Source organism: Brachycentrus maculatus, unplaced genomic scaffold, assembly GCF_059751285.1.
Source record: "Brachycentrus maculatus isolate JH-2025_06_01 unplaced genomic scaffold, ASM5975128v1 h1tg000110l, whole genome shotgun sequence".
Lineage (NCBI taxonomy): Eukaryota > Metazoa > Arthropoda > Insecta > Trichoptera > Brachycentridae > Brachycentrus > Brachycentrus maculatus.
In genome coordinates this window covers 478,991-499,472 of record NW_028280863.1, presented here as the reverse complement: position 1 = coordinate 499,472, position 20,482 = coordinate 478,991, and the positions used below count along the sequence as shown (strand labels likewise).

The window sequence follows — 20,482 nt, the reverse complement described above, 5'->3', positions numbered from 1 at the left end:
TATAAAGCCTTTCTCGGCATAATTATACATCGATAATGATAACTTAAGATAAAAAATGTGATGAGAAGTTTTTGTTGTATTCTTATTATTTGGAATTGTTACGGATTTTATTTTATAAAATACAGTTTCATTACCAAGAGTATTTTTACATCACTAATAATTTAACATGTTTTTTTTTATAAATAAAACAATGTTTTGTTTGTCCTTATGTTTTCAAACGATTTTCGTCGAGCTATAACGTCGAGAATACTTTGGTGTAAATGATAAATGCAAGGATACATCGGTAGTGTAAAGGCAAAGGGGTATATCTGTCTCAGACCAAATTTTACAGGAGAGCAAAAACAAACTTGTGAAAATAAATATTTTTTTCGGATGGCATATGTACATATCTTAATAAAACTAAATGAATATTGCAACTGCAGCTTTATCGTTTTGCCAGATTATGAAATACACTATTTTAGAAATTTTGTGGAACAAACTTAGAAATTTGACAGATATACCCCTTTGCCATTACACTACCGATATATGATTCATACATTTTCGCTATTTTTTTTTAAATTTTGTTATCGGGACTTGGAATTGTGGATAGTATTCCTATTCTATTATTGTCACCCATCACTGCAGCTATTACCAACCCGGTTCAGTCTCCACCTTGATTGCTCCAAATCACAGCGTATGATTTACGGGTTGCTAGTTGTTTAAGCAGGGGTTGCTCGCCGGACACCGGACATCCGGCGTGGCCGCCTCGGCCCGGTGAGCAGCTTTTGTGTTTCCAGGACATTGCTCCTTCCCACCCAGCGCCAATCATCGTATCCTAGTCATTATCTATAATCTACCCATCGTCTGCTGCGGCAGCTTATGTTGATACCTATCTTCTTTGTTAAGTACATCGGTAGCTGTAAAGTATTTTAATGCATCCTCACGATAATGAAATAATGATGTCATAAGGAAATATTTATTTATATTATCTTCCTCTCCGTTGAATTAAAATTATTATAAAAAGTATTGAAAAAAAATCAAATATATACTATTATATATAGGTACTATAATAATTAATCATTATTCATTTATAAAAAAAATATCTATGTAGTAAGGTTTTCTTGATGATTGAAAATAATTTTACCATGCGAACGTATTCAGACCGAAAACTTTTGGACCTTACTACGTACAATAAATTTTCTAAAAGGGTGCTCTAAATATTTTCAATGTATTCCTATAAAAACGAAATTCATTTTTAAAATTCACACATTCGAATTTCCACACGCTTGGAAAGTTGTAGTGATTCATGTATGTGTGTATATTTTAAAATAATAATATATCAGCCATTAAATTCATAATATTTTTCTCCTCCAATGATTGGACTAATCGGTCTATATTTCAAACAATCGGAGACTACATTGTACTTCAATTGTCTTTTCACATGTGTATTTTACCTAAATAGTTTTAATAGTGGGGACGAATTTATGTCCAAGGCTGTATTTTATAGTAGAAAATTAACAAAATATTTATTTTTATACCGTTTATGGAGAATTAGTGTTTGGTTTGAAATGAGGGTATATTAACCATGCCACGTTGACCCAATATATCCATTCATATGTCTACTGTGTTTATGGTTTCTCACGCTCTGTTTGCCATTGTAATTGACTTTGTCAACTCGATAAACCGTCTCAGAGGAGAGATTGTGCCCACTTTCACTAAGTCGGATAATTAAATACTCGCATGGTTGTAGTTTTATTTATTCAATATTTGTTCTATTCTAAATGTCTTATAATCAATGAAAACAAAATAATTGTGGATTTCTCATCATGGAAAATTAATAATTCGGCGTATTCAATAAATGCTAGACTCAGAATTGCAACATTTCAGCTCTCTAATTCTAATACGAAAATAATGAGCTACATTAACAATATTTCACTTGCTGCAAAATACCGTTAGTATACGTATAAGTAATAGCTCGATAATGCATCACAAATTTCAAAAGTACTTATATATATTTTTTAAACTTCGTATATATTTTGAATAATGATCAAAATAATTCATTTTCCACCATGAATTTTTATAGTAACATGAATTATACAATTTGGGAATCTCCTTGAAAATTGAACTGCGCCAAAAAGTCAAATCGAAATGATACTCTTAATGTTGAATAAAAACTAATGGAGTTTTTGGGAAACGATAATTGGTATCTCAGATTTTTTCCAACTTATTATGATTTTTCGAATAAATAGGTTCGTTGAAATACAATATACCTACTTTATGACGTTATTTGAAAATTTGATTTAAGATTGCAACTTGTATAGGAACCTAAGTGCTGTTCTATTGTTTAGAATCCCTCGTGTAAGCAATACATAGCCAATAGAATAAGGTATATTTTCTTCACCAAATTGTCATAATTGGTTGCAGTTTTGTTATAATTCAGTTAGGACTAGCTCACTATGCATACATTGAATCATAATAAATGGGTTTTTCCAGATAATGTCACATCGCATAATATCTCATTTCCACTAATGCCAATATCGGTTTTTATATCAGTATCGGTACAAGTTTGGAGAAATCATTAGTCATAATTATGGTTTTATCAAAAAATTAAGTACATAATACAGATGAAATATCCATTCTTATAACAAACGTAAAATAATTACATGTGTGTTTAAAAAAAGAAGATACTGGCACTATTCTTAGGATGTAGGAATTATTCATATGCCAGAAATATGCGCGTTTCCACTCTGTGTTGCATACACGAGTAAGTGCCATTTTTACAGGGGTGCAAGAAATATGGGAATCTCTTTATTACTTGTTTTTATTCATTTTGATGTGCTTAAAATATATTCCTTCGAATATGTTACAACAAAATTATCTTAACTCCTAAAAACGAAAAAAATTAAGGATACAAAATATATATATTCACTTATTATTTTTTTTACAAAAATGTTAATAAAATTAGTATATAACCACTCACCGAGATTTTTACGTCTACCGGTTTCGAGACGTACCCGTCTCTCCGTCAGGACAATCACTAACACAGCATGCAAACAATACTACCCTTCACCACCATAGCACCATTTACACACTCAAAACTACACAAAATGTCTAACACATGCGATTTTTGGTCGACCCGAAGACCAACGAGGTTAAACGTATACTACGTTTATATACGTACGTACATATACGTTTAACCTCGGCTCGTAACGCATGTCTGTATTGAAAACTATAGTGCATGTTGGTCTTCGGGTCGACCAAAAATCGCATGTGTTAGACATTTTGTGTAGTTTTGAGTGTGTAAATGGTGCTATGGTGGTGAAGGGTAGTATTGTTTGCATGCTGTGTTAGTGATTGTCCTGACGAAGAGACGGGTACGTCTCAAAACCGGTAGACGTAAAAATCTCGGTGAGTGGTTACATACTAATTTTATTAACATTTTTGTAAAAAAAAAAAAAGTAAAAATGACTAACCACAAAGTAAATGCTTTAAATATTAATAATATTGAGAATAATATATATTCACATTTTTTGGGCAAACTATACGCAATACGCGAAAGAATAAAAATATCAGTAATCCCTAGATCATTTTGGGTTGGATACCCGTACTCGTACGAGCTTGTGAAAGCTACCACGAGAGTGTACGAATCCTGAGGGGGCCTCAACTTAATATCACGAGACCTCGACAATTTCATCATCGGCAACAGTTTATGTTTAATAATAATTTCCTAATTTAAATCATAATAACGACACGACTTTTCATGTTATTTTTAGAACGTCTTCATTCGTACGTTTGCACTAATTTGTCGAATCTATTTCGATCCATAGTAACAGCAACTATTTCAACCGGTCGATATAATTTAGCACGACTGTTCAGATTCACTGTTATGTATTTATATTTTGGTTCAATTAGGACATTTTTTCTTGGTTTGGATCACTCGCGAATCGAGAATTATCTCTCGATATCGACAAAAAATCTAATCGAATGTGTTGGTAACCGCAACTGTGATTCATGTAGTAACGTGTAGTAATGAAGCCCCGTTAATCCGAGTATTATCAGATATTTTTTCAATTCTAAAACTAGTATTATTGTTAAATGTATTCACGTTTTTTGCTACTCGCAGATACGTATAAAGTAGCGAAACTGGCTGACGAAAACGTGCTCCGTGTCTCAGAGAAAAAGTACATCATTTTTGGAAAATGTCGTCGGGATGTGGTCCCCTTGGTTAGTGTCGCGGACTCTTGAGTCAGAGTTTCTCGGTTCGAACCCACTCCACCACAGTTTGATACCTATTTCTAATAATGAGCCGCTTATGCTCACAAAAATAGTATGATTTTTTTTTGTAAATAATGAAAAACACATATTTCTCTTTTACTTTCTTGTAAATTAAAATCTCTGAACCAGTATTTGAAAACTGGCGGTGGAGTCATTTTGAACCATGAGCCACAGGCTAGTCAATCTGATAACTGACCGATTACGATGAAAGGACGTGTCCGAAGAATGACTCCTCAATGATAAACAATACACGAATGGCATTCTGTCAAATCTCTCTAGGCACCTGAACACAAGAAGGGAGACCTAGAATACCGCCAAAATAGGCGTTCCCGACTGGATGGCCGATGGCTGTTGGACGACTATAGAAGAGGTTGCTGCTAGAGAAGGCGTTGAACCCCAACAGTAGCCACGCTAAGAAGTATTATACTATAGATGTTTCGATTATTATCATAAATTGTAACTGCTGTAGGTATTGAGTATTATAAGATTCGCTATTATTTGTATTTTTGCATCGTGTCATTATTAGTTACAACTTAACGTTATTTTTTTGGGAATTAATTACTGTTCTCTTATTTATCATTGTCTTTTGTGTGTACTTATTGTCTTCTCTAGGTTTAAAAAAATAAAACTTGTCGAAAAGTTTTATTCGGTGTAGAAATACGTCGATATCGCATTATGTTAATCACGTACTGGGAACTGTGGCAGCTGTAAAATACCATATGTATAAGTAGGTAGGTACATATTGTGTTATGTACGTGGTTTTCTGTTTTCAGCATCATTGTTAATAACCAGCGTCGTTTGAAGGTAGCACTGGGTACTGTGATAACTAAACAGGTGATTGTTCTGTGCCCCTCTGGCCCTGGCGTGTGCGGGGAGGGGGGGGAGCCTCCCCCCACCCGTCCTCCGCCGGCGCCAACTCGTATTATTCAATCCGACTTCTCCGCAAGTCTACAGTTCGCGCTGTACACCTTTCTATTTCCCTGCTGATTTGGCGTTATTTAGTTTTTTACCGCAGAAATCTCGCAAAGACGTCCGAGGAGAGTGTCGCCTTCAGTGCTTTACAAATAGTGATATCCCGTTACGGTAAAAAATATAAATATTTCCGTTCGCGTTATCGAACATTCCGCACATTGCCGTGTTTGCCAAACAAACGTCGTCGGCTGATGTTTGTTTAATGACTTGTTTTAGCCAAGTGCGAGTCGTACAATCTGAGATAATTATTATTATTTTATCGCGCTAACAACAACGGGGCCCCTCGTGTCGTTTACTAAAATCACCTTTTCGCCGAAGAATGAAGTGAAAGTTACGATTTGAAAATTCACATTGGTGCCTTTTTGCATCGACAGTGATTTGTGTTCGATGTTTAACATTATATTTATGACGCACATTAAAAAAATCTTCGAATTGTGAGAAAGACGCGACCCGCTGTCTGACGCTGCCAATCTCGCATTCCGCTCGGTATCTTCAATGATAGCGTTATCTCTAGCGCCGTAAGCACTCGAATGTGAAGGTGCATATTTGTTTACACTATTACATTCGTTAGTGTCCGGCTACTTGCGGACTGTACCTACCTGTATGCAGTTACAGGTCGTAAGTTAAAAGTGAATCGTCCGTTGCGGTCAGGAGATGTTTCCACACTGTGAGGTGTGCACGCTGCCAAGGATGGCCGCTGCGCGCGAGCAATGAAGTGGCGAGGCTGACGCTGCATCGAGGCTCTTCCTCCCTAACTCAGTTGTCAGTATTGTGAGAGGTGATGCGGAGCGATGCGCGACACGGGCCCGAGATGTGACCACGTGACGGGGAAGATTGTTCGCCTGTTCGGGTGGCGCCACAGCTATCCCGTGGAGAAGCTGCAGAGGACCATACAGCCCCAGAGAGAATCGGTAAGCCGAGCATCGCCGTGTCATTGCCATTGAATAATGTCATCATTGTTACTTCGTGAGCCGAGATTATTAAATCACGAGGTGCCATGGAATTCGCAGTTTCAAACGAGACGCCTCCGTTCCTTTATCTTTGTCATTGTGCAAGTTTAGTAATGGGAATGAAAAGTTTCGATATAAATATAGGCTCACAACCTACGTGAACATATCGACACTGAGCGTTTATTTCACCGTTCATTTATATGACAGCCTTGCTACATGAACCACTTTATGTACACAATGTGGAGACTCTCAGCCTCGTGTCGAATTACAGGACGCCAAGTAGTGAAGTGGGACAGGAAATATTGTATTTCATATTTTGCACAATTAACCAATCTCACAATGGAATGTGAAATATATTATGCTTACTTGTATCAGAAAATTAATCGCTCTTTTTGCTATCGATGTGGGTTTCATTGAACTTTCAAGCCCATTTTGGAAGTAAATGTAAGATGTAATTATTTGCTAATACATCAACATATTTTTTAATTTACAATTTAATTAATGAATTAACGTTCGAGGTTGTGTTCTGCATTACGCCTGCCAGATTTCAGAATCTTTTCCTGGTTAGTTGAGAATATTTTTTTAAATGTTTGTATTATCGCCGTGGGAAATCAGTTTCCCATTGTTAACGAATGAGCTATAACATTTACCAACGGTTTTGACTTTCTGTTTAATTATACATATAATAACAATTTGATGCACACTCGCGCTGTATAAAAACCACGTCTAGTTTTATGTTTTATAACGCTAATGCATCAATTTATACATGCGGAAGTTTATAGGCGAGATGGAGAAATTCTCATTATTTTTTAATTCAAATTACCCCAGATGGAAAAGTTAGTCGCATGCAAAGTAGATTTCTCGAGATTCCGATCGGTTCTCTTTTTTACAATAGCATTTTTGTGAAGTGTACTCGTATTTTAAAATCTGAGAAGCGTTTGAAGTAAGCTACATTGCTGGTTCGTGATATCTTCATCACACGTGTCTCCGTGTAATGTGTGTACTCTCTTTTGTCGCGTTTAAAAGCTTAACATAAGCAAAGTCCGCCGTTTTCTTTAAGGAACAACTGGGTCATGTCATCATTGCTATTTACAAGAGAGAGTGTCTTCAACTGCGTTAGCCAATTTTATAATATCGGGTTATTGACCGTGACGTTATGTAAAAAATAATTCCAATAACAAAAATGGACGGATAATGTGTTCCGCTGGTGATTTCGTAGCCCCCACCAAATATTGAACGTAATAAACATCGCGTTTATCTAATTTAATCAGAAATTGTAGGAGAGTGAATCAAATTGCATTGGTAATAACGATTGTTCTTACATTCGTCGCTGCTGTGCGTGATGAAAGTAAAAATTTTCTCCACTTTTTGTCATATTCGTCGTGAATAATTCTAGGCGTCCGTGAACTGTTAATGTCAGCACGTTCCCTTATTACCTTCTCTTGATATTTAACAGGTTTTAAAAAGGCGCTATTTACTGCAGAAATTCGAGATAAATTTGCTAACAATGTTTTATTTTGTCTGTCATAAAAAGTCCAGCAATTAAAGCACTTTAAAAAATCATATTGTGCTGCATGTTTTCTTTCTTCATAAACTAATTTCGAATATTCACTCATGTATTGTAATACGACGACTCGTGTCGTTATTACACATAATATTTAAAGATACTAATTACCGAAGAATTCTGCTTTGCGATGCATTAAAATATTCATTTTATTCCGCAAATATGTATTCACTTTTACTTTCTCCGTTTCTCGTAAGCAAACAATACGCGTCAAGGAATTTCTACTTTAAAAGTGTTAACATATTTTCGTTACAGTGTTATTTCCTTATTATAATTGAAAAAGTCGTAGTTATTTTATTTTACAAAGGCACATACTCTTAAACCGCTCACATTTTATCATCAAACCTGGGCTCAAATTAGCGTCGACCGGTTCCAAAACATCTACGTGGTGTTTCGCCTAGATAAATGAATATGTTACTCTTTTAAAACCAGTCGCGGTGATTAAAGATCTAAAACATACCATAAATATTTTGTAAATATACATATTTTAAATGTATATTTTCTACTAGTTCTTCGAGTTTAAAAAAATTATTTCCTGTTTGAGATTTATAATGCAAATTGTCGTGTGGTTCTGAAGGTCAAAAACGGTAAATAATATTGCAGGAGATACCTTAGCAACACTAAGCATCCGATATTCACGCTAGCGTTTTCTTATGTAAGAGAAAACTATACAATAATATACATAGAAAATATCTGTACACGATATTGACGCTTATGATATCGTCTGTTCTTGGTGAGTTGGAATTCAATGCGAACAAATAGAATATGAATAAGTAATTGGAATCACTTTTACATTTTTTAATTCATAAACTATTCATAACGATAACCAAAGTGAAATGCTAGCGAGAGAAATTTACGAATGCTTAATTATTCTTAATTTTACTATATTTGCACCCGACGGGGTTTTAGATGGAAATGGCGTTGTCTTCGTCGTAAATTATACGAAAGCAAGTGTACGGAAGAGTAATTCCTCTAGGTTTTTGGACATATAATATCTTGGATTTCAGAGATAACTCTCCATATGGGTGGAATGCCTTATATAAAAAAATATAAAAAAAAATCTTGGAAATAATACCCGATAGGGCATCAGCAATAAACCATATTAGTTGTCTCGAGTTGAGGGTTCAGGGAATCAGGAAGAAAACTACATTGGTATGATATTAGTCCCAGATGCTCACAGAGCCGCGGGAGACTGTTCCAGGTTTCAGGTGAAAGGAGATCGCCCGCAGACGAACCGTGACTTTGGCTAGACGTGTAGCCATTTTCAGCCATGAAAAATGGATAATGTAGAACAAAAGTAATATATTTACCGAATTTCATGCTTTGAAAAACCATTTCTTTGCGTTTATCTATCCAGACGTCATGCATGGCAGCCCAACGTGCTCATAACCGCATAGATAGTTTAATAAAATGTATTAATTATATATTGTGCGAATGATTCAAAATGTAAACCGCGATATAACAAAAAATCCACGCTAAAAGATGTTAGTTGCACATAGCAAAACGAATTGACAGCGGTGAGATAAATCGTACTGAGAATCTGGAGTTAATTGAACGTCTGAATGTTGAATACAAATTACTTTTTTTAGTCCATTTTAAAATATTTTTCATCGCGTTTTATCAACGATTTGTACTAGAGAAACGTAAATAATAATATTTTATTATTTTTTCAATATTTGGCAATGCCTTCGTTTATTCAACTGGAATCGATACCTAAAAAGGTTTTTGAAAAGAAACATAAGTACATTCCTTGAATGTAGGGTGAGTAGGCGCGTTATTAAAATATGTTATGATATTTCGTGGCAGTGAGAATATTTTAATGTGAAACTTTTGAGCAATACGTTGCGAATAAATGTTGTTTTATATGTGGATAACCGGTGACTCCAGTTTATTATTACGGGTGTATTCTATGAGAGTTATTAACGATTAATTTTTAACATAGCAAAAAAGGACAAATAATAATCTTAGTTACGTCATTTGTTGTCGATTGTCATTGTCCTGTTAATTTTTAGTATAGGTATCGCACGTGATGATATTTTCAGATAGCAAAACGATATTTTTTCTTTTAATATTCGTCAGGTAGATATATAGCAATTTAACTAATTTAAGAAATTGACATTTCTGCAGAATAAAAGCATGCCTTCTATGCTTTTATTCATTCAGAATAAAAGCATAGAAGGCATGCAGAAATTTTAGTTTTTAAAATTTCCATTCTGGAAAATATGAAAAACAATTAGTCGGGTTGCATCTAATGCAGAGGTGAGCGTTTGGCAATTTTTTTTTATATTGACTTTCCATTACCAGGTTACCGTTTTAAAAGGAATACTGAGTACTGCCACTATACCGTTATGCAATGTTTTGTTTGTGTTCGAATATGCAACATGTTAATTAAAATTATTGTAGCGTTTTAGTTGCTGTCTGTGAAGTCGATTTCACTCGAGGAATTTTTGTAATAGATTCAAGGTGACGCTTAAGAGCCTATGTTGATTTTACTTTATATATATATATATATATATATATATATATATATATATATATATATATATATATATATATATATATATATATATATATATATATATATATGTGTGTGTGTGTGTGTGTGTGTGTGTGTGTGTATGTGTATATATATTGTAGACAAACATGTATAAAAGCAATTAGCCGTAACTCAAGTTGCTGCTGTTTGGCGTAACACGGCTCAAAGCATTCTTATAACTAGCTTCTATCATATGCAATCACAGATTTTGCTCTCTCTTTCCTTTACCGAGATATTAATTATCTAAATAGCCACGAAATTGTAGTAATTTGATACATGTGTTGGCAAAAAGCATTATTTTAAGTAAACTTTAAATTCGTTTATCTCTAAGCTACTGTTTTCAACTTGCGCCTATTTGCCTTTGCACGTTAGATTGTTTTGATAATATATTTTCTTTTTGTTTTTTGTTTTACGATTCCGGCACTGTTAGTTACCCTAAAAGATATTGACCGTATTTAAGGATAAATCACACTCTACATTAAATAAATAAGTATATATATTTTAAAATTGAACAAATTAATCGTAATAATAACTAAGGAACCCCTCAATATTTCATTCTTAAATCTAAGAATCTGGAGCGTAACCTTGCCTTCAAATAATTCATCATTATGTAAGCACCACACCTACTCGATGCGGTGCCAAATGCACCACCTAACGAATAAGAAATAATCGAGTCACATATAGATACATATCATAGCGTTATCAATTAAACAAGGACAGGAATGGGAAATGAGCATGCGATTTGACAATCGTTTAGTTCGAAGTGGATGTAAATTGAAATAAGGTAAAAGTTAGGTCAACGTATGAGTTTCACTTCACGTATTAATTTTTGATTACCACCTGAAACGCAATATATAAAAAAAGAAACATTTTCTAACCCCAACAACACAGTTAAAATAGATCTAATCCTCTATGCTGGATTACGAGATCTATTATTTCTGAACAATATTTAGGTTAATAGTTAAGGTATTTTAATACTATATTTGTAATCTCGTCTTAACACTTACTGCCCACGCTGCTCCTTTTTACTCTTTACTCAATAGTGAACTCGAATATTTATTATCATTTCGTGTCAAGATGAATGACAATGAGCGATGATTCACATTGTTATATAGGGTCCGCCATCTAAAGTTTTTTTTTTCAACTAGTGCTTATTTCGTGAATGGTAACACTTAGCTCATGTCTGATTTGACAGATAATTAGTTTTATCCTTCCGCTGAGCGAATATGGTTGTGTATACGCTTGAACAACGCTGGGAAATATTGCGACATTACTTTGAAAATCATGGTAATGTTGCAGAATGTGTGCGAAAATTGCGTACGGTTTTTGGAAGAAGAGAAGCACCGTCAGCTCCGTATGTTCGTTATCTTGTGAAAAAAGTGAAAGAAACTGGCATCCTCATCGATAAACCAAAGCGTGAAAAGCCAAAAACAGTGCGTACACCCGAGAATATCGATGTTGTGGCAGAAAGTGTGCGTGAAGCGCCATCAACATCAATTCACCGTCGTTCTCAACAATTGAACATTTCGGAGACATCATTGAGACGAATTTTGCATAAAGACCTTGGTATGACGCCATACAAAGTCCAATTGGTTCAGGAGTTGAAGCCAACTGACCATCCAATGCGTTTTCGCTTCGCTGAGTGGGCCTGCGATCGACTTACAGAAGATGCCGATTTTGCCAAAAAAATCATCTTTTCGGATGAAGCTCATTTTGATCTTGGCGGGTATGTAAACAAGCAAAATTGTCGTATTTGGGGCACAGAAAACCCGCACGCATACATTGAAAAGCCGGTACACCCAAAACGAGTCACTGTTTGGTGCGGATTTTGGTCCAGAGGCATAATTGGGCCATTTTTCTTTGAAAATGAGCAAGGAGTGGCCGTTACAGTCAATGGCGATCGTTATCGGGCCATGTTGAACGGATTTTTGTTCACAAAAATTGAAGAGGAGGATATTGGCAACATTTGGTTTCAACAGGACGGCGCTACGTGCCACACAGCCGAAGCTACACTCGATGTTTTGCGCCCTGTTTTCAAAAAAAAAAAGTTATTTGGCGGACCCTATATTATACGAGAATGTTCGTATTATATATTTATTTTTATATTTTACTGCCACGCAAGACTTTGAACCCTTCCATACCCAGTTTATTCATGACATAACATAATTAAATCACGGCAAAAAAGTTTCGTCAAAAATTGTTCATTTTAATTTAATATTGATATTTTATGTATCGTAAGGCCGGGTTGCGGTACCTTGTCTAGTGTCGTAGACTAAAGGTTCGAACTCCCTCCACTCTGCCACACCTTGATGCTTAAATTTAATTAAACAATTTTTTGTATTATCATTGTTTATTGGATAATTTATATAGCGCCATTTTCGCGAGAAATCACATGAAAAATCATTTTATAAGATATGAAAATTTGAATAACACGCATGCAAAAACAGTTAAGTTTTATAATGATTAATCTTTGATGACACTAGTAGCAATATAGATAATGGTGTGTTTATCGTATTTTTAGTTTAGCAGGTTTATAAACATGAATTAGGTACATTAAGGTAGGCTTTCTTCGAGTATTGTTATGACATATTTATTCGCCTGTCAGGAATCTTTCGAAAAGTAAGGTTGACATACAATAAATGAAAAAAATATCATTATTACTATTTATCTACTTTTTCGATTTATGACATTAGAGGGAAAAAACTATATTGTGCGATGAAAAAAGTGACAACACGACACATATCATTTGGCCGGTATGTTTATTATATTTTTTTCATTGCGTTAATATTTATCGTTAAACAAAATTCAATACTTCCACCATGTTGCAATTTGATACAAACAATTAGCTTTAAAATATTACCCACGTGTAACTTAATAACGATCAGTTGATCAATGTGTTTTATGTAAAATATTACTTCCCAACTTATTTTATATATTGTAAACACTTAACACTCTTGGTAACCCATACAAAATCTGATAAGCTTGTCGTTGAAACAGGTCTGTTAAATAATCACTTAATATTTTTTCTCTTCATTGTTCTAATCCAACTATAGCAAAGGGTTAATAAAAATACCTACTTCATGATATGCATTTCATTTAATTAAAAAATCGTAAGCATTCACAATCAGTCTTCTCCATTTCATGATGGTGGCTGAAATACCATCCACCATTTGTCACGAGATATTTTTTATGCAAGGCATAAAAAATATCCTATTGCGATTCATTATGTGGACATTCTTATGTCTGCTAACCGCCAACGCTGTCATTCATAAAATTAACCATATAAAAATAAGATAAATAATGCTCAACTGACTGACAAAATATAGTTCAATTGATAGTTTCTAAAGAAATTAAATGATGAGCATTTTCAGAAAGAAAACTTTTCATATTCATATTTGAATATAAGTTGTTTGAAAATGGTGCGGAATCTATCCAAACACGTGTTACAATAAATTTTGAGAAATAGTAGTATTTACCATGTAGAACTTCAATTAAAAATGGATAGATTTTATCTCAAAGTGACTCCCGAATCAATTAATGAGATGAGCACTTGACAATTCACTTTTTTGTTCTAGTAAAGAGTTTATTCATTGCAACATTCAGAGCAACCGAACGAAAGAAGGACAGATGTGAATTTACAGCGATTTTGTAGACTTTAATGCGTCTTTTTAATAAATAATTACATTTACTATGTCTTTAGTGGACATCATCTCTAAATTATGAAAAAATTAAATCCATCGTAATGGCGGGAAATTCAATTATACTCATGCCTACTCGGCTGTCCAAACTCAAAACACAGTAAGGGACATTTTTTGTAGTACGTTTTTTTTTGCATTTTTTGGACTAAGTAGACTTTACTTAGTCCAAAAATGCAAAAAAAAAACGTACTACAAAAAATGTCCCTTACTGTGTTTTAAGTTTGGACAGCCGTACTCCTCTTCAACCATTATGTATACTCGCACATACTCCATGTATAATTCCACATGATTATTTTCTTTAATACATCTCAGCTCTAGGTTCACAGATCGTTGGTATACAATCTACACAATGGTATAATTAAAATATGTAATGAATTATTTATTATCTTCGTGTTTAAATTGCGATAGTTTTCTATCATTAGATAAAATTGCTCGCGTGTAATTGGTTCTTTTTCTTTGTCTTATTTTAACATTGACCAAATATCATCTTGTAATGTTGAAATTTCACGCCCGATTCTATCCGGGGTTCCAGGATAGAGTTCAAAAAACCTTATCCGACGTGGAATGGTTAAATTGGTTAAACACAATATGTATTTCGCTAGCGTTACTTTTTAGTAGTAACGATTTACTTGTATAAATAATATGGGTAAAAGAAAATTTATTTGTTATCACACCAACCGAATTACAACTGTTGAATTTAGTATAAAAAATATATACTTAAGTGTAATGACCTGAGATCGAAGATTCTTAAAATAATTCACTCGTTATTACTTTATACATTTGTTTAAACATCGTTAATTAGATTTCCTAATTGAGTATTCGATGTACATAACTTGTTGATCAAACAACAACTGGTTTTATTCTGAAATACTTGCCATCTACGTATAAAACCTCTTTTGAAACATTTCAATCAAACCATTAACACAATTATTATTGGAGGAATGTTTTGCAACACGTGTTGTTTTGTGTCTGTCGATTCAAAGGCTTCTGTGCCCGATTCCACCAACGTTAAGTATTGTTTATCGAATGCATTGCCGAAGGAAATCGTGATTTCAGTTTTAGGATACAGTTGGTTAACGAGATCTTGCGCAGGAGAAACCGAACATTAGTATTGTAGCAATATTGAGTGTAACAACTTAATAATTATGCATACATTTTTTGGTTTCTCGTCTCGCCCACTCTGGGTTATAGTTTTTTATCTCCCAATTAAATATTTATTGGTTGTTGTTAATCTGCAGCGCTCTGTAATGATGGGTTTCGGTTGTGCTATTTTAGTATTCAGATGGCTCAACTTCCGAACCTAGTGCTTTATGGCGATGGTAATGCCACGTCCAAGTGTAGGAAGTGTCCATATACAGAGCGGCAGGCAAATTATTAAACACATCATGTTCTATCGTGTACCATCCTTTTGTTGATGTTCGTCACACCTAGTGGAGGATGACTGCAACATCGCGTTACACTGATGTTTTGATTTTTTTCTGAGATTTTTTTGCGTATTTTAATTTAACCTATAATAATAATAATTGTCTAATTCATTTAGCGTCATTTTTACAAAATTTTGACTCGAGGGCGCTTTACATTTTTCTTGTCTACTATACCTTTTGCTATGAACTATATAGGAACCTTATTGTAATATTAATGTAAGATCCTAATACTGGTCTAAATATCATTAATAAATAACACTATGGAAAAAATTATTGAGCAATATTGCTTGAAGGAATAAATAAGGCTTTGAATTCATAATATAATTTTAATTTAATCGAAAGGATGGGAGATTACAAAAAGATGGGTCTTACTTCAGTTGTGATCGAAACTGGTTGAGATCCTGGATTATTTTCAAACGAGAAGACAAAAGGTTCCAGGCAGCAGGGTCTGCCACCCCAAGGGCTGGGTCCCCGAACTTGCGGTTGTGTTGACATCGGAATTGAGAGTTTTCTTCTACCTGACTCATAAGCTGACATATGATAAGTATGGATAGTCTAGACATAACGGTCTCAAACGATATCGGTAATGAACATCCACCGATAGAAATAATCCTTATTCTTAGTAACTTATGGTACCATCGGATTGCTATTGCTTTAGTCTCTTCCACTTTTCCAACCACCAGGAGCCCCTCTAGATTGTCACCTTCGGTGCAGTGAACTGGATTCTTTACAGCATTATAGAATTCGCCCATAACAGAGTCCGTTTTTCATGTCCAGATCATCTTGAGTGAATACATTTGTTCCCTCAGCCGTCTATGGGGTGCGTTATTAGTAATTGGTTTAACGTTTGAGTATCAACAGTAATGTATTGCATTTTTATTATATTTGGATACATACGGTAATTCGTCTCCATTTTGAGAATTGTGGAGTCATTTTTAAAATGGACAAAAAATCGCCGTTATCGTGATAAAATCTAGAGGTCAGCAGGTAGGTACTCGCGTAAGTGTGAAATTCCATCGTGTGTTAATTAACTTCTTGAAAAGGAGTCGTGTTGTGCAAATATTTGGTCGGTATTTACCCTGTTTATTATTTGCACGGTACAAATTTGTGATGAAAACCAGCGGAAGGTATGTTCTGAATATGTGGAATAAATATTATGCGAGATGATGTGTTGTTTCGGTGTTCATTGGTCTGCCTAGTCCAAGATGGCGTCTTCTCGGTCAGCTGAGCGCGGGTTGGGCAGTTTTTGCCGCGCAATTAGCAAGTGACATCGCTCGGAACACCCGGTGGCCGGACACTCGTATTACAATAATATTAAGAGGGGGGCGTCCTATCGGTGCCCATACACGATGAGGGTTTAAAAAAAAAATATATACTGTATTCACAATTTATATTATTCTCTGACATTACTTGAGAACATCACAATATTAATGCTACAAAATTTATATTACTAAAAAGTACAACGTTATTCCTGTTTTATTTTACAATAAATTGTGAGTAAAAGAAGATAAAAATTGAGTACATAAAATAATATATATTGTGTAAGATTATGTCGTTAATAATACATAATTATGCCAGTTATATAATATGAATCGACTGAAGTGAAATTCCCTATTACCTGTTAATATAAAACGTACGAGTAAAATTCGCGAAAATTTGCGATGATCGCGTAATCGCGTTGTATTAAGACGAAGCCTTAACACATTAATTGCCGGTCACGCGTATACGCGTGATCCGGCCCGTCAACCGATGGCCGATCACGCGTTACCGCGTGATAAATATTTACACGCGGTAAATATTATGTTAAACCTACTTAGGTAATATTGAGTTAAACAAAATTTATAGAAAATTTATAGTTTGGTTACCTCGTGAAATACCGCTTTTCAGATCGGCAATCAACGTGTTAAGATAACAAATCTTTCGTATATTATTTCTTCTATCGCGCGAGCTCTATCATCCGTAATGGTTAGGCCGTTATGTGTGCGAGCACCTTTAGTCTGGCAGAATGTCCCGCGCGCAGGTCCATCCGCGCTCAGTGCTAGCGCCGCGGTCGCCCGCTGCATTGCGCGATACATCCGCGCTTTTCCTTCCGCCGCGCGCCGCGCGCATTAATTCGGAAAACGCTCGAAATTCGAACGCAGATTCGAATCAAACTGTGTACGGTTTCGTTTATCATTATATTTTATTTTAACTCGCGAGTTATTTAGGCCACGGTCGCACTTTATGCTTGACAAAATTAAGTTTTTTTTAACGTCGCGTTTTTAACTTGAAAGTGAAAATTTTTGTATTAAATTTATTAGGAGCGGATTATATAGAGCAGGGCCGTTTTTTCACCTGTTGACTGTTGTATTGGATTTTATATTTTTGTGATCTTTGTCAGTGTTTTAAATTCTAGTATAAGCCTACTTTGCATAGAGCTTCCACATAACATACAATATGTTGAATTGTTCGCCATTGTATGGTAGAAGCATTGAATCGGCCTCTCCCTATAAAAAAAACAATTTCCTATCATGTTTGTTCAATTTTTATAATGAAAAGTTATATTTTAATTATGTATTTTTTTACCCTAACCTAAAAGTGCATGGATATTATAAATCAAAAATAACGTGAAGACCCTTGGTGACATAGTCAAAGACATTTTATATTACCTTATTTAATCTGTAGTATTAGTTTCGATAGTTCGAATTGTGGAAATATAAATGTGCCGATGTCCACAGCTTATCGATGTCATCCACACCGATGTCACTCAAAATTCTCATAATTCACTGACAGTGAGAGGTCGCAAATGATAATCGCTTCGATTGCTTTTGTAAACGATCAATCGGTCGCATCAATAAGCATCAGTGACGTAATGGGCGTAAAAATGGACAATTTAATTTATCGTTTGAACATCTTAGGAGGCAAATAAAACAATGACTTTGTAAATATGTTTTTTGAAAGACAGCATTTAAGAAAATATATTGGTATTATATAATACGGTATCGTACATGATTTCAATTGGGACTCATATTTGATATAATAAAATAACAACTAGATATATAGTTTTTTCCAAATATATTTTATTGCATCAGTGACCGGGTTTCATCATTATCGACATATCGGACTGGGCTAGTGTTACTTTATTAATTTAAATGTATAGATGCTATTTTACTATATTAAATGCAGTTCCATCAAGAAATATTAGTACTAAAAACTCGCATTAAAAATCATTATAAGTATGCAGATTTTAAACAAATTATGAAATGAAAAATCTCAAAATTATTACTGCACGTATTGGTTGCTTTAAATCCATTTGTTGTTATAATAATATCAAATCATTATTATTTTTATTATATTAAGTCATAAAACAAAATTCTCAACGAAAAAATTCTTTCATTAATTGATTCGGCAGTCACTTTGTGGTAAAATCTATCCATTTTTAATTAATGTTTTACTTAGTAAATACCACTTAATTAATGGTATTTACTAAGTAAAACATTAATTAAAAATGAAAAAATTCTTAGCTATTGTTTTCCGTGATATGGCAAAGTACCTACGCCATTTTTTTCTTCCTATCCAACACGTGTTTTAGCAAGTGAGCATTCCATGGGTAGAAAATAAATAATGGATTTACTGATGTATTAGCATGTAACGATGATACACCGCGGTATCGATTATGCTAATGTGGTGTGTTGTCGCAACGTGCTGCAATCAATCGCATTGTGTTGTTTTGTCAGCCAGTCAAATGCGCTGTTACATGTTGATAAAGCGGGTTTCACCTCCATACGCGTATTTCCCGCCAGAAACTGTTAACAGTGGGAAAAACGCTTGTACGATATATTATATTGCGTTTTTCGAAATCTTTATCCTGATTACAATTATACTGTGTTTCAGATACTAAATATTTATTGCTTTTTCATTTATTAATTTAAGTACGTATAGGTCGTTCAATTTTTCAATTTCTAAATAAAATACATTATTTTAATGTTGAATATCGCCAGAATTATTTCGATAAATATTTAGAAAAATACGATTTATTTCGAATTGTTTTATATTTCCAAATGCCAATGGGAATACATGATAGACATTTTAAATATCTGTTCACCACAAATTAAAAAATGCGCCTGTTTATTTTTCAAAATACATCACTTATTTGACTATTGTTATCGGCATTATGTTTGTAAAATTTCATCATTATTTATGATTTTATTAAGTATGTTCAAATTATTAGTAAATTTAAACGATATATCGATACCGATTTAAATCAACTGTCGATAGGAAGACTCTCCTGAAACCAGTAGTGTTAATTTAAAATTCGAATTTAGCAATACTTTTTACTGAGTTTATTAAATCACAAGTAAGCAAGTGTTTTTAACCTACCTGTTTATAGTTCTAAATTTCCAAAATGTTAATTAAGATTATTAATTATTTTAAACTGAACAAACAGCATTTTAAGTATATATTTAATTTTGGGTGCGCTATTTTCTGACTTAGTCGGATTTAATTTTTAAAATAACATTTTATATATTTTTTCATATAAAAAAGAAAAACAATTTGTTTTATCTTATTATCTAGAGGTTTGGTATATTGATTCGTGATTCTTTTAACACCTATATGATACACTCCACCAGTGATTCCTAACGTAGACAAAATCGCCCAATCGCAATATTCAGAGTTTCAAGTTGTTTGGGGGGCTAAAAACAAGGTTGCCAGGAAGTTTTAGAGGAAAAGCAGAAGAATTTGAAAAAAGGAGACTCCACCTAGAACTGGACAATCGAACAATACATCTTCAAGAGGGTAATAGGGCTGAAAAGGTTTGGAAACCTCTGCACTACAGTATACAAAAATATTCGTTCTTATGTATGTACCATACATACATACATGCATGTAATATGTAACTGGAATATAATAATTTAGTATAGTGGTGGGATTAGCGGAATCTTTACCAGTTGTTGAAGCGTGACACTTTACAGTTGCTTATAACGGAAGTCCTTATTCGAAAAATTAATTTCGTTCATGTAGGACGCATGCGCGGATTTCAACAAGTGTTAAAAGTCAACCGTGATCTAGGTTTTATTATTCTGTATATTTATTTATCTATATGA

General features: G+C 34.1%; 1 protein-coding gene across 9 annotated transcripts in view; it reads left to right on the top strand.

The window, feature by feature from the left end:
* Window positions 1-20,482, top strand: part of baz (par-3 family cell polarity regulator) — a 67,947-nt gene that overhangs the window by 22,082 nt on the left and 25,383 nt on the right. For 2 of the 9 annotated variants that reach the window (XM_088259101.1, XM_088259095.1), the window contains exon 1: window positions 5,174-6,137. The exons of 4 other annotated variants lie outside the window; for them this stretch is intronic. In XM_088259101.1, coding sequence (XP_088115227.1) covers window positions 6,018-6,137 — 120 coding nt within the window. In that variant the 5' untranslated portion in view covers window positions 5,174-6,017. Of the gene's footprint in view, window positions 1-5,173; window positions 6,138-17,413; window positions 17,556-20,482 lie in introns of those variants that run through there. 3 more of the 9 variants (XM_088259099.1, XM_088259096.1, XM_088259097.1) reach the window with 2 other exon arrangements.